The following is a 12,112-nucleotide window of genomic DNA, read 5'->3' on the forward strand; positions in this document are numbered from 1 at the left end:
CTGTTGCCTTCCTCACCAGAGCTTCAGAAGACAGAGCCAGAGGACTATTCTGGCCACTTCCTGAAAGGGTCTCACAGCGGCTGGGGCTCATGTGGAATATCAGCCATGAGTCCTTCACATATAGGTGGTCATGATTCATCCATTCTCAGACTAGAAGAGGTATTCCCAAAGGTTCATCTGTGCTCGCCATGGGCTCTTTGGTGACATGCCTCCCTTGACAAACAAGAGGTTATGCTTCAGTGAAGAGGAGAAACACACAGAGATTGTTATATTCGTTTAGGCTGGTCAACAGTAGGACCAGTCACTTTTTATTCAGGCACCATTACTTTGCTCATAGGTGAAGTTTTCCCACACTCTCAATCTCAATCTCTAGTCATAAAACCCACGCTACCATGAAACATTAACTAACAACCATTTATAAAGACGTACTGTAAGCTGACCAATCTTTTTTTCCCCAATTGCCACATAACACTGAATGAGTCTTCCAGATTTTGGTCATCAAAATCAAACCTTTCCCACACTGTCCATTCGGGAGAAATATTATTTGGATAGTATTTCCGGAGCGGATGTCTTCAGAGACTCTGTGAATCAAGGGAGACGGACAGACAGGCTTCTGTGGAAGCTGCTGATGTCCCAAGGCAAAGCTGACTCATGGCTGTAAATAATCTAGAAAAATGGGAAATCTTGGGCCTTAAGGACTACTTCAAGAGATCATAAACAAGAATGCACACACACACACACACAGACACGCACGCACGTACTAACACGCACACACATACACACACACTCAGCCCAACGAGAAGAGAGAGGAGACACAGATTTCTCAAGTAGCAAGACCTCTCTCTCTCTCTCTCTCTCTCTCTCTCGGCTTCTGCAATAGCCATTAGGCTAGAATGATGAACAGGAACCTTTCAGGGCCACCCTTTGTTTCCTGAGGATCAAGCCCAGCGAGGACGCAGCACTGAGTGGGCGTATGAGGAAGAGCAGACACTCTCAGAAGAGAGGAAGAAGACACAAGGAGGGAGGAACAGGTTGTCTCGTGGGAGTTTGTGTCTGTAGTGTCCATTTGAGTGTGTGTGTGTGTGTATGTGTATGGTGTGTGTATGTGTTTATGTGGGAGTTTGTGTCTGTAGTGTCCATTTGTGTGTGTGTGTGTGTGTGTGTGTGTGTGTGTGTGTGTGTGTATCCATTTGTGCCCAGTATGGTGACTTAATAGAATGAACATATGATAAATCTGAGCATATCTAAAACTGAGGACTAATGAAGGAAGGTACCGCTGTGCGTGTGTGTGTGCGTGTGTGTGTGTGTGTGTGCGTGTGTGTGTGTGTAACGCTATACAATTTACCAATAGCTGAGAGACAGCTTATGGGCAGGGTTTATAGGCAACGGATTCTGCCATTATTTCATCTACAACATTGAGAATGCAATGATCATTTCCACACCCCTCTTTTAAGAGAAAAAGAACAAGAGCGCCCCCTTGTGGTGGTCATTTTTTAATGCGGTCGAATGTTCTTCACCGCAAATGCAGTCATTCTATCTGTGCACCGCTGCCAAAGGAAAGGGATACAAAGACAGAGATTTACCTTGAACATCACTTCTTTAATTGTTTTGCATCCACTTGCCACTCATCATTGTACATTTCACAACAATGGATAGTAACAATCAGAATAATGAACATTTCAAAACCAAATTGAACTGAAGAATGTAGAGGAATTCGCTTGGTTCTTTAAAAACCAAGAAAAATAATAATAATTCATAATAATAATAATAATAATAATAATAATATTAATTCAGTAGATGACAAGTTCTTACAATAACAATGACAAATTTAGGAGCTCAGGTACATGTCTTTAAAAGGCTATCAAATGTTACTGGCTTCCCTCCCAACAATAATATGGCAAAACTGAAGGTGACAAACTGCAGAAGTAATGATGCCCAAGTTACAAATGGGTTGATGCTGACCAAGTACTTTGACCACGACCGCCGTCGGATAAATGTCTGAAAATGTAAAGTGTACACAAATCTCGAAATAGCCTAGTTTTGAAAGAATCTTTAATAAGTCATTAAGTGAAGAAATGCAAGCATATGTAAGGTATTGTAGTTGCCAGAACTGAAGAATGTTAAAAGAATACTGAGAATACTGAAGCATGCAAATGCATATTTCAATGTAGGCTGAATAACAGCTGATGAGCAATATTTAAAAAAAAAAAAAAAAAAAACTGTACTTTGTGAGAAAGTGTATTTAGAATTAAGTGAAACACAGGAATGATCAGTCTGCAAAACATTCGGTCTCACCGTCTAAAGCTCTGCATATAACCCTTATCAAATCTCTTTGAAAACACACCAGAAAGACAGATGCCACACAGGACAAGAGGAAGGTCACTTTATGTTAGTATAAATATCTCAAATGGCATATCATACCGTGTATTCCTAGGTGGCATACTATGGGCCACAAGCTTAAGTGTATAACAAATCAAGCTTTTGTGTTTAGTTCAGCAGCTACTTATAAGAAGCAAACGAGTAGTGTCTACATGCAAAATGGCTGCCCTGTAAAAACCCCAGAGCATCTAGCCTAGTTTTGCTAGCAACACCAAAGGTTCACGTCAAACTTGGTGGCCTACTGTATTTACAAAAGACTACTTTCGGAATCTCGTTAGGGCAAAGTAATAAAGCGGGTTTAACGGCAGCCATTTTTTTTTTTTTTTGAAAACTCAACCAGAATGCGCTCGGTGAACTCTTGAGAATGAGAGGGAGGAGAAGGAGGTCACAGACGTGTGTTTGTATAAAGACTTTGCGTGGGAATGCGCTGGAAAAATGTTCACTGAAGCCCAAACATATTTTGAAACCATCCCAACTTGAAATATGTATGCATTATTTAGTCATAGAATCTATAATTACATTATAGATATATAATTAATATTTATGTTATACTGACAGCTCACACCAAAACTGTGTGCACTGCATTATATATCTATTTATACTTAAATGAGCAATATAAACACACTCGCACGCACGCACACACGCACGCACGCGCACACACCATAACAACTGTTGCCATTGCCATACTGCAATCAGTAATAAAAAAATGAAAAGGAATACTAAATAAAATGTCTGGTCTACTAAAGTAAACCCATTATTTACAATATGCAATTTCTACTGAAACTTCTCATGCACAGAGAGATTTCAATATCCATCGAGATTGGTTTGAAAATAGGCTGGGTCAATGTGCATCAGCAAAAGTTAATCTCTGTATGGAATGCCAGAATGCCAGTATGGAATGCCAAGATAAGCGGAACTTCCAGAAAACAAACAAGTGAAACTAAATGTCCCATTGTGGAAGACGATTAAGCCCTTTAGAGGAATGGCTTGTTGGTCGATATGAAGGTTATTCCAAAAATCTGGCTATGCACTGCCTTGTACACGGTCACACAATATCCACACCTCTAAATCTATTGTGATTCCAAAGATTTGTCTTCATGCTTCTCAAGAGGGGAAAAAAAACATTTTTCTTTTTCTTTTACACTGCAAAAAAAAAAACAAGAGCAGTGTTTCTTCACGGTTTCACAGGACAGTACATCTGAAGAGATATCTCTTTAACTTTTCTTTTTTTCTGTCTTTCTTTTTTTGTTTTTGTCAGAGTGGCGTCTATGAGAAGACCCAAGCAGCACGACAGCAGCAGCACACCCAAAACAGGAGAACATCACACACAACTAAATCACTGGCCCTTAAACGGCGGCAGAAAACAATCACGCTAAATACCAACGTCTTTCACAACTTTAAACTGATACAGAACCATTTCCATCGAGTTATATAGAGACCTTCTGTCAAAACCTGACTTTCTTGTCGATGTTTTTGTCTGACTGGCGGGGAGTGGGATTATGGATTAAGATTGAGAAGTTAAAGTCGACAGCTGATGTGTGTGAACTCTTTTCTCTTGAGGCTGATGTCTTTTGTCGAGTCGTGTCGTGGAACGAAGAGACAATCAACTCCCCTTTTCTGGTCAATGAGCAACCCTGATCTGCTGCTAACTAGAATGTATCTTCCACAGATCCAATATGCAAACCAAGCAAAAAGGGCACCCGAAAACAACTGGTACTGAAAAACAGAAGCCTAATAAGTGCTCACAAGCACGCAGACACGCGTGTACACATCACGTTCTCCCTAACGGTTGTTTTTTTTTCTTTTCTTTTTTTTTTTTTTTTTTTAATTCCTAAAATGTCTGTGCTTGGGACCTTATGGAAATCAAGCAATGTCCACCACTACATGTAATTATGCCATATACCTATAACACAGGAGTCCAGATCATAGGCACACAAAGCTAAGGAGGAATGTCAGAAGACTTCAATGCATACGGTTTGCCACAGACTAGCAGTTAAGATTCACGTAGCGGATTAGAGATGCGAAAGGCCAATCATGGGCAACTGCTTATTGTTATTGGAACTCCACGTCTGTCTATGCAGAAATGCACTCAGGTTAAGGACTAAAATAAGCGAAGCATGAAGCACGCTGACAGCTACAGAAGCCCAGATCTTGAAGACCTGAAAAAAGAGGAAGCAGGAAAAAAAAAAAGAATAGAAAAACAAGAAACTGCAGTCTGCTGAAGGAAAGTCTTCGATCTCCGTAAAGGCAATGTGCCTACCAAACGCGGCACGGGCGATAAAGGAAGTTCTGTACATTACAATCACAGCTGACAGCTAGCCACCTCTACCAGCGCGCAGAGGAAAGGGTCCTTTATGGCCGCAGGCCTCTGCAGTGACCCAATTCGACCCCGAACCCGAGGAAAACTGCACGGTTTGTGGGCCTCGCTTCGTCTGCAGCGTCGGAACGCGGGTTAGCCGTGTCCAAATTCAGCACAACGCTGTGCCGTTCGCGACGATCCGCTAGGCAACGGCAAGCTCCGGGTGCAACGCTTCGAAAGATCAGACAGGAACTCGGACCGCATGTGGAATGGCTGAGAGCTCAGGCAAGAGTTCTGGAATTGAGGCACAGGGATAGAAAGGAAAGGAAGAGGGGGTGGTGGTGGTGGTGGTGGTAGTGGTTGGCGGGGGTGGGGTGGGGTGGGGTGGGATGTTGGGGGTACACCTACAGACCAGTCAGGTCCACTATGGCCTTGATGAAGATGGTGTCGTCGCGGATGTAGGAGTTCTTGGAGTCGAGCTTGGGGAGCGGACAGAAGAGCGGGCAGCCGCTGGCGATGTTCATGTCGCTGACGGGCCGCTGGAAAGACGAGGATGAGATGTCGGGTCGGAAGGCGTCGATGATGTGCTCGCGGTTGTTCTGGTCCAGGAGCATGAGGGTCACCTGGAAGGACCAACAGCAGGTCAGATTGAGGTTAGCATGAGGGTCACCTGGGAGGACCAACAGCAGGGCAGATTGAGGTTTAGGATCCAGAAACATCTCCTCGCTCTAACTTAGCTCTGTAACCCCACATTGACTAAATCATACAGGCAACACCCAGAAAGATAAACTATTGACCCAAAAATACAATTATTTTGTTTGAGGTTTGCGGTCAGACACAAAATAAGTTAGACAGTGAAGTCTTTAATTTGATAGAGCCTTCTTCCAAACCTAGTGCTGCATTGACACGCAAGTCTTATATTGGTATTACGAGGGCTTAATTGGGTTAAGTTTGAATGGGAGCAAACGATAAATTGTTTGAAGTAATTCAAATGCAACCCACATTGGGCACACACGCATCGACACAAGTTTTTTTTAGTAGAATATTCTGTGGTGTTCTTGGAACTTGTGTACTTGGCAGCAATAGACAACATCTCCAGCAGTAAACGTCGCCATGACATCAATGAAGATTACAAGGTCAGGGCACATTTGGAATCAACAATCAAGAGAAATCGTATTTCAAAATAGAAAATGGTACATCTCATAACACGAGGTTATTCAAAACGCAAAGTAACATTGCTGGGACAGCAGTGACTTGCCGTTTGAACCGATTATCTTTGTTTGGTAGTTCATTTAAGTTAGTATAGTAGTTAATATCAAAATTTAAATGTTGGGTGTCTCTTAAACTCCTGACTCCTCTCTGACTTTATAAGGATGTATAGGGAAATGCAATAACACAACTATTACTCGTTTTTTAAAGGGGCAAAACCACCATATGAGCCACTTAAGACCATGTAAATCTGTTATGCAACTACTGCCCACCATGTCACAGCCTCAGTTTCTAATCTAGACCTAGACCTGCTTCTACACGTATGGCTTACTTTCTGGTTTCTAATCCACACCTAGACCTGCTTCTACACGTATGGCTTACTTTCTGGTTTCTAATCCACATCTAGACCTACTTCTACACGTATGGCTTACTTTCTGGTTGAAGGGCCACTTGAGCAGGGCATCACTGTGTCCCCTCATCACCACGAAGAATAAAGACAAGTGAGAGCCTCGTCCCGTTCCATCCCCGTTCAGGTAGATGCGTAAGCACATCTTGTAGCCATATTTACTGGTGTAGAAGGCTGGAAAACAACAAGCACAAACATAAGCACATCTTGTAGCCATATTTACTGGTGTAGAAGGCTGGAAAACAACAAGCACAAACATGCTCCCATCAGTCATCAACAGCTAGTAGGTTTATGTGACATCGAACAGAGCACTGACTCACATCACGGCTCATATATGATTGTGATTATGCAATCTGATCTCCTAAAACACTAGCAGAACTTGCTTCTGCTGAACAGTAGACAAACAGTCAAGGGTTACAAAGATGTCATTTCGATCTTTATTGATCAGTTTGTTCAAACATAAACCAGCAAGGAGATTAGCTCTTTTCAAGATGTGGGTTGTTTGTTTTTGGAGGAGCCAAATACAAACTTTTGATAGCAGTCGTCTCCAGATTGTGTAGTCTCATCATGTGAGGTGCCATAGTCACCTCTGACCCCATGCAGTCGTGGTGTTTGCAGCTATGCCATCCGTCATTATCGGGCTGAGGAAACCCTTCTCAGAGGAGCTCACCTGGGGAGAACATTGCAGGAGCTCTTCCAGCCACGGCGTCGGCCCTTTTCTTACTGAAGTCGGAGATCTTCCACACAAAGACGCCGTCGTATGTGGCGGCCGACATCTCCCTCATCTTTCCCTCCATCTCCACGATGGAGAGATCCCTCAGGCCCACTGTCCGCTCCAGCTGACGCACCTGAAACCAGGGAAAAGAGATTCTTTCAAACATAGGTTCAATGTGATAAATGCTAAAAGAGTTAAAACATGGAAACAATAAAACCTCATAAAGCTTCATTAAGTTCCAATGCAACAAAAGTATGAAGTGGGAGCACATCATGGTGATGGATGATGACCTGGTAAATGTTGGACTTCTTTCCACAGACACACATGGTGTGTTCACCTTGTTGCTGAGTATCTCGATCTTGTCCTGGTCCAGGCGGTGCTGGCGGTTGTAGGCCTCCATGGTGGCAGAGGATCGCTCCATCTCGCGGTTGAGCACGCACACGATGTTCTCGAACGTGCTCACCTTGAGCTCCAGCTCCTGGCAGCGCCGGCCCAGCTCGGCCACCTTGGTCTTCTCATTGTGCAGCTGGAGCTCCAGAGCCGCGCCCACGCCCGTGGGCAGCGGGGTGAAGGAGGTGGAGAGCGTGGGCGTGGGCGGGAGAGGGAGAGGGAGAGGTGCACAGGCGCCCTGCACGGGGGCCCCCACACCCAGCTGGCCCATCTTCTGCTCCAGGTCCTGCAGAGCCTGGTGCAGCTCGTGGATCTTGTGGCTGGCCAGCTCCAGGCTCTGGGGCTGCAGACTCTCCAAGTTCACCTTGACGCCCATGATGAAGTGCAGCAGCAGGTTCAGGTGCTCGTGGGAGCAGGCGCGCTCGTGCTCCTGGATCTTCTCTTTCTCCACCTGAAAAGGTACGGGCACACATACACGCACACACACATACGCATGCGAACACACATATACACACAAACACACACGCACACAAACCAGGTATTAAGTTATAAAAGCTCAGAAAATCATAATGCTGCTGACTCTCCAATATACACAGACAGACACACACATACATACAAAACATCTTCAAACCAAAAAATCCCATTTGGGAAAAGAATTAAGTATGTTTATGTTGCTAAACCCGACTCTTGATTTTGACATATCTGGCATTTCTTTGTTAAGATTTACAGCATCCATTGGGGGGGGGGGGGGGGGGGGGGGGGGAGTATCTGAAAAATCACTTACTGACATATCGCAGCCAACCACATGAAATCTGCACGGTGCTCTAAATTTAGTACAGAGCTTGATGTGGTCCACATACTGTCATGAGGAGGGAAAATGAAACAGACTGAAACATCAAACTATGCACATGTCGTTCCAAGACAGACCAATGAGGTGAAAAGCACTTTTAATCACGAAGAAAACACATTACTTAAGTGGAGCTAATTACTTAGCCAAATCCCGGCTCAATAATGCACTTGACTTTCTTGGAATGGATAAAAGGAATAAAAAAAAAAAAGAGAGAGATGCAACCAGCCCTGAACCTTCCAGTTGTAATCTTTCACTTCAAGCTGGTAGAGGCACGGAGCGTCAATCTGGCCATCTGGGGAGCCACTCAGTCCTGGCAGTAATGCTACCTCTGGCACAATGCATCGCGTCTCATCTACTTAAGTACCGCGAGGGCTTAAAAACACACTACTCTGATTAGGCATCTTAAAAGCCAGCTAATTTAAGGACAGCACGTCCATGCACCTTCTGTTCCGTCAGTGATGCAAATGAATGGGGGATGGAGGGGAACGTGGAAAAAAAATGAACTTTGACTTGCTGACCTTTTCTCTGGGAATTTTTTTCTTGGCACATCCTTCACATATCATTGGGTACTTTGGACATATTTCATCATGAGCCTAAAAATATCAAGACAGAAACTAGTGATTTGAACTAGAAAATCCCAGTTATGAGTTATGAATGATTTGTTTAGCTTATTTCAGCAGAATACAATACCACCTTTTATTTGTTATGGTTTTATGTAGACATTTTAAAGGTAAATATTGTTTGAATACAAAAAAAAATGCATGCTCATGATTTTTTAACAAATTAACCAGAAAATGACATTACCTTAATATCTTTGAACTGAAAAGGTTCTTTGCAGTATTTGCAATTCAATGTTCTTTCTGGACATTCACGCTCATTGTGACGTTCCAGCTCGTTAGCCCGGAGAAGTTCTTTACAGGACGGACATGAGATGATCATATAGTCACACTTTCCTTCGTGGGTAAGCTACAAAGACACAGAATGACAAAGAAATCTTGAAACTTTATTTGCAATATTTTCAGATTTTAATATTTCACCCTTGAAACATGTAATTGGTATACTGTACCTTATAGTCTAGATACAGGTTAATCGGATCTTTTTTTTTTTCATAGATCAATGGTTCTATCCAAGTTGTACCTACTAGTACCCTTGAAATAATACTCAGTGGAAAAATAAAAAAAATGTATCCTTTACAATAAAAATTGTATCTTGCAGCAACATCCAAAAATAAGTGTCAAATCTCTAGAAACTACACAATAAATACAAATGAATCAATTCAATACATACTGTAGCCTGCAAATATCAACAATACCTCGTGAAAAAGTTCCATACCTCGTATTCTTTAATGCTGCCCGTCCAGGAACAGCCTTCATTGGGACACACTGCCGCTAGAGCCTCCACCTCTCTTCTCGCTGCGTTGTCAGGAAATGCCTGAGAGAGAAACATGGTTAGGATGGAAACATTAGCTCACTCTTAGAAGACATTCAATATTAATAACTTCACTATTATTCGCTATAGAGATTAGTCTACGAAACAAAGCATTATATTACTAAATCGTTGTCTAAAATAGCTCTTGAATAAATTAATTAAAATACTTCTGCTTAAAACACAGTAAAAGATGAGTCCCCAAAACTGCTCCTTCAAGCGTTTAATCATGAACACTAATGCCCATCTCTAACCTATTACATTCCACGTAAACTATCAGGTTTGTTTAAACATGTTTGACAAGTTGAAAACTGAGTAAAGTGAAATCGAGTTACTTACACAGCCTTGTTTCAGAATGGATGTTGGTTCCTCAAAAATCTCCTCTTTAATACAAGCACTGCATTTCTGTGGTCCAGAACTGTGAAGTCATACAGAACCACCATCAGCCACAGTAAAACTACAGACTAATATGCATTACTCTTCCATTATATTACCATGACTTATGCACAACAACGGTCGAGGAAATGATTTTTCTATCACAACTGCCCTCATCATGTAGCTGTAATATAGTTGCATTACGGCAGCAGTGAGAATTGCAGTGGGTCACACGCCACAGGGTAGCAACATAAGGAAAGAAGACTGGATAGCAACACATGACAAATCTCAGCCAACAAGCACGCACTGATTTCATTCGTTGGGCATTGGTATCTTTGGAAACTGAAAGGAAAATGGAAACAATTCACAAAGGAAAAAGGATGCATTAGGAAAATACTGATTGTTTCTTTGCCTGTTGAGACCAGATATGTTGTGTCCGATGTGCAATGCTAACGCACCCCTCATTATGTCTAAAGCTACCAAGCTAACAAACGTTAGCCAACAGGCTTGGGTTAGCTCCTGAATTACCAGCTAGTACCATTAGCTAATAGCATCTTGCCTCAGGAACGGCTCTTACCTCACAGTTTTGTTAAAACAGTATGAACAAAAGCGATGACCACATTGGGCTTGGAAAGGCCGTCTTAAAATTTTCTGACAAATATTACACAAATGTTTGTCCTCAAGCTTGTTGGCCAGTATTTTCTTAGGGAATCCAGGTTTGTTGCCTTCTAATGAAGATGGTGGTGATGGTTCCTGTGCAGCCATTATTCCCGCACGGACATGTGACCTGGCTTTCTGGCTATGAGGGGGAATGATTGAAGCTTTACCCATAGCTTTCACTTCTGAACAGCAGTTGGAAGGAACAGAAACACAGATCTGCAAGGGGGGAATACAGCAGTTGTGCAAATATATCAAATGTGATCAGGGTAGGGTGAGGATGTTTTTCTTTTTAAGAGAAGAATTACCACCCCTCTTGGTCAATCCAAGAACCTGGTAACAATGTTTATAAGTTTGGCTCCCATTTCCTCTATATGTCAACGAAATATAACCTCATCAAATGTTTACACAAATGTTGACATTAGTATGCCCATTTCCATTCAAGGGAGAACACCCTGAATCAACAGGCTCACAACCATGGCGCTTCAGTGGTTCTCAAACTAGAGGGCGCGGTGACCTCTCACTCGCAAAAGTCAATTGCACTAACAAATTACATACACCTTAGTTTTAGCATCTTTAATTAAAACTGAAAATTAACATTTCAAATCTCAACAACGAACTTTAGCAGACGTCCACAAGTATACGAGACAGTCCAGACATCGGAAACAGTCTAACAGTTGACTGGATTCCTTTATCGATAGTTTCGTCAGTGTTATAGCCTTTCTATAATGATGACAACACCCCTAGGCTATTCCTATCTCCTCGCTTCGGATTCAAAACCTTAGTGTATTGCAGTCGGCGACAGTTTGAACAGACTTTTAAAATTGTATTTCCATCTCTCGTGTCTTGTAATATTACTCCACTTCAGTAACCCATCTTTTTTTTTTCAATTCTATTATCAGTCTTGAAATCCCCAACACTGGTTTCATATTGTGTGATAAAGAAAAAGTTATTTAATCTATGGTTTCTAAACTGATCGTTATTGCCGTTCCCCACCTGCTCTGGTTTACCGGCGTACAAAAGGTATATATTAAAAACAAGCCTTGTGGCACATGAGGAATATAAATCTCTATGTTGCATAGTTGGTTTGACGTCATCCACTCCAATGGTTAAATGGTTCCATGAAGAACCATGACTTTGTGTCGAAACTTTACATTAAGTCATTGGTTCTTAACGAAAAAGATATTAATATTCTTAATGACAAATATAAAATAAAGGTTCTTAAATGGTGCTTGACATGGCTCCATCGTATTGGAGTTGTTTACATCAAGTGAATGGTTCTTCATGTTTAACACAACAACAAAAAATCAGAAAGAGTATTGTCCTATAACTCTCCGCATAATAACCCAATATAAACAATTCTTTAATCCACACAATACAGGTCTAATAAAGGTGTCCAATAATTTC

The 12,112-nt window shown here is 42.1% G+C and overlaps 1 protein-coding gene across 2 annotated transcripts; it reads right to left on the reverse strand.

Moving 5' to 3' along the window:
* Nucleotides 1–3,719: 3,719 nt before the first annotated feature.
* On the reverse strand, nucleotides 3,720–10,923 carry LOC105891672 (TNF receptor-associated factor 2-like). 2 transcript variants are annotated; one of them, XM_031570957.2, is made up of 10 exons: nucleotides 10,626–10,923; nucleotides 10,013–10,091; nucleotides 9,581–9,679; nucleotides 9,053–9,214; nucleotides 8,767–8,841; nucleotides 8,183–8,257; nucleotides 7,346–7,885; nucleotides 6,964–7,141; nucleotides 6,319–6,467; nucleotides 3,720–5,301 (listed from the first exon to the last, which is right to left on the reverse strand). In XM_031570957.2, the coding sequence occupies exons 1-10, from the start codon at nucleotides 10,877–10,879 to the stop codon at nucleotides 5,083–5,085; spliced, it is 1,830 nt and encodes a 609-aa protein (XP_031426817.1). In that variant the 5' UTR covers nucleotides 10,880–10,923; the 3' UTR covers nucleotides 3,720–5,082. The 2 variants fall into 2 exon arrangements, with proteins under 2 accessions (XP_031426817.1, XP_031426818.1); XM_031570958.2 differs by having other exon boundaries at nucleotides 7,346–7,849; nucleotides 10,626–10,919.
* Between the last annotated feature and the right edge of the window lie 1,189 nt (nucleotides 10,924–12,112).

Source organism: Clupea harengus, chromosome 7 (genome assembly GCF_900700415.2).
Source record: "Clupea harengus chromosome 7, Ch_v2.0.2, whole genome shotgun sequence".
In the NCBI taxonomy this organism is placed as follows: Eukaryota; Metazoa; Chordata; class Actinopteri; order Clupeiformes; family Clupeidae; genus Clupea; species Clupea harengus.

Excerpts from the sequence above, each read along its gene's own strand:
- LOC105891672 (XM_031570957.2), bottom strand. The coding sequence starts at position 10,879 with ATGGGTAAAGCTTCAATCATTCCCCCTCATAGCCAGAAAGCCAGGTCA. Across the intron at positions 7,142-7,345 it reads TCGAGATACTCAGCAACAAG|GTGCGTCAGCTGGAGCGGAC; the intron begins GTGAACACACCA and ends CCCTGGTTTCAG. Across the intron at positions 5,302-6,318 it reads AGTGGCCCTTCAACCAGAAA|GTGACCCTCATGCTCCTGGA; the intron begins GTAAGCCATACG and ends TGGTCCTTCCAG.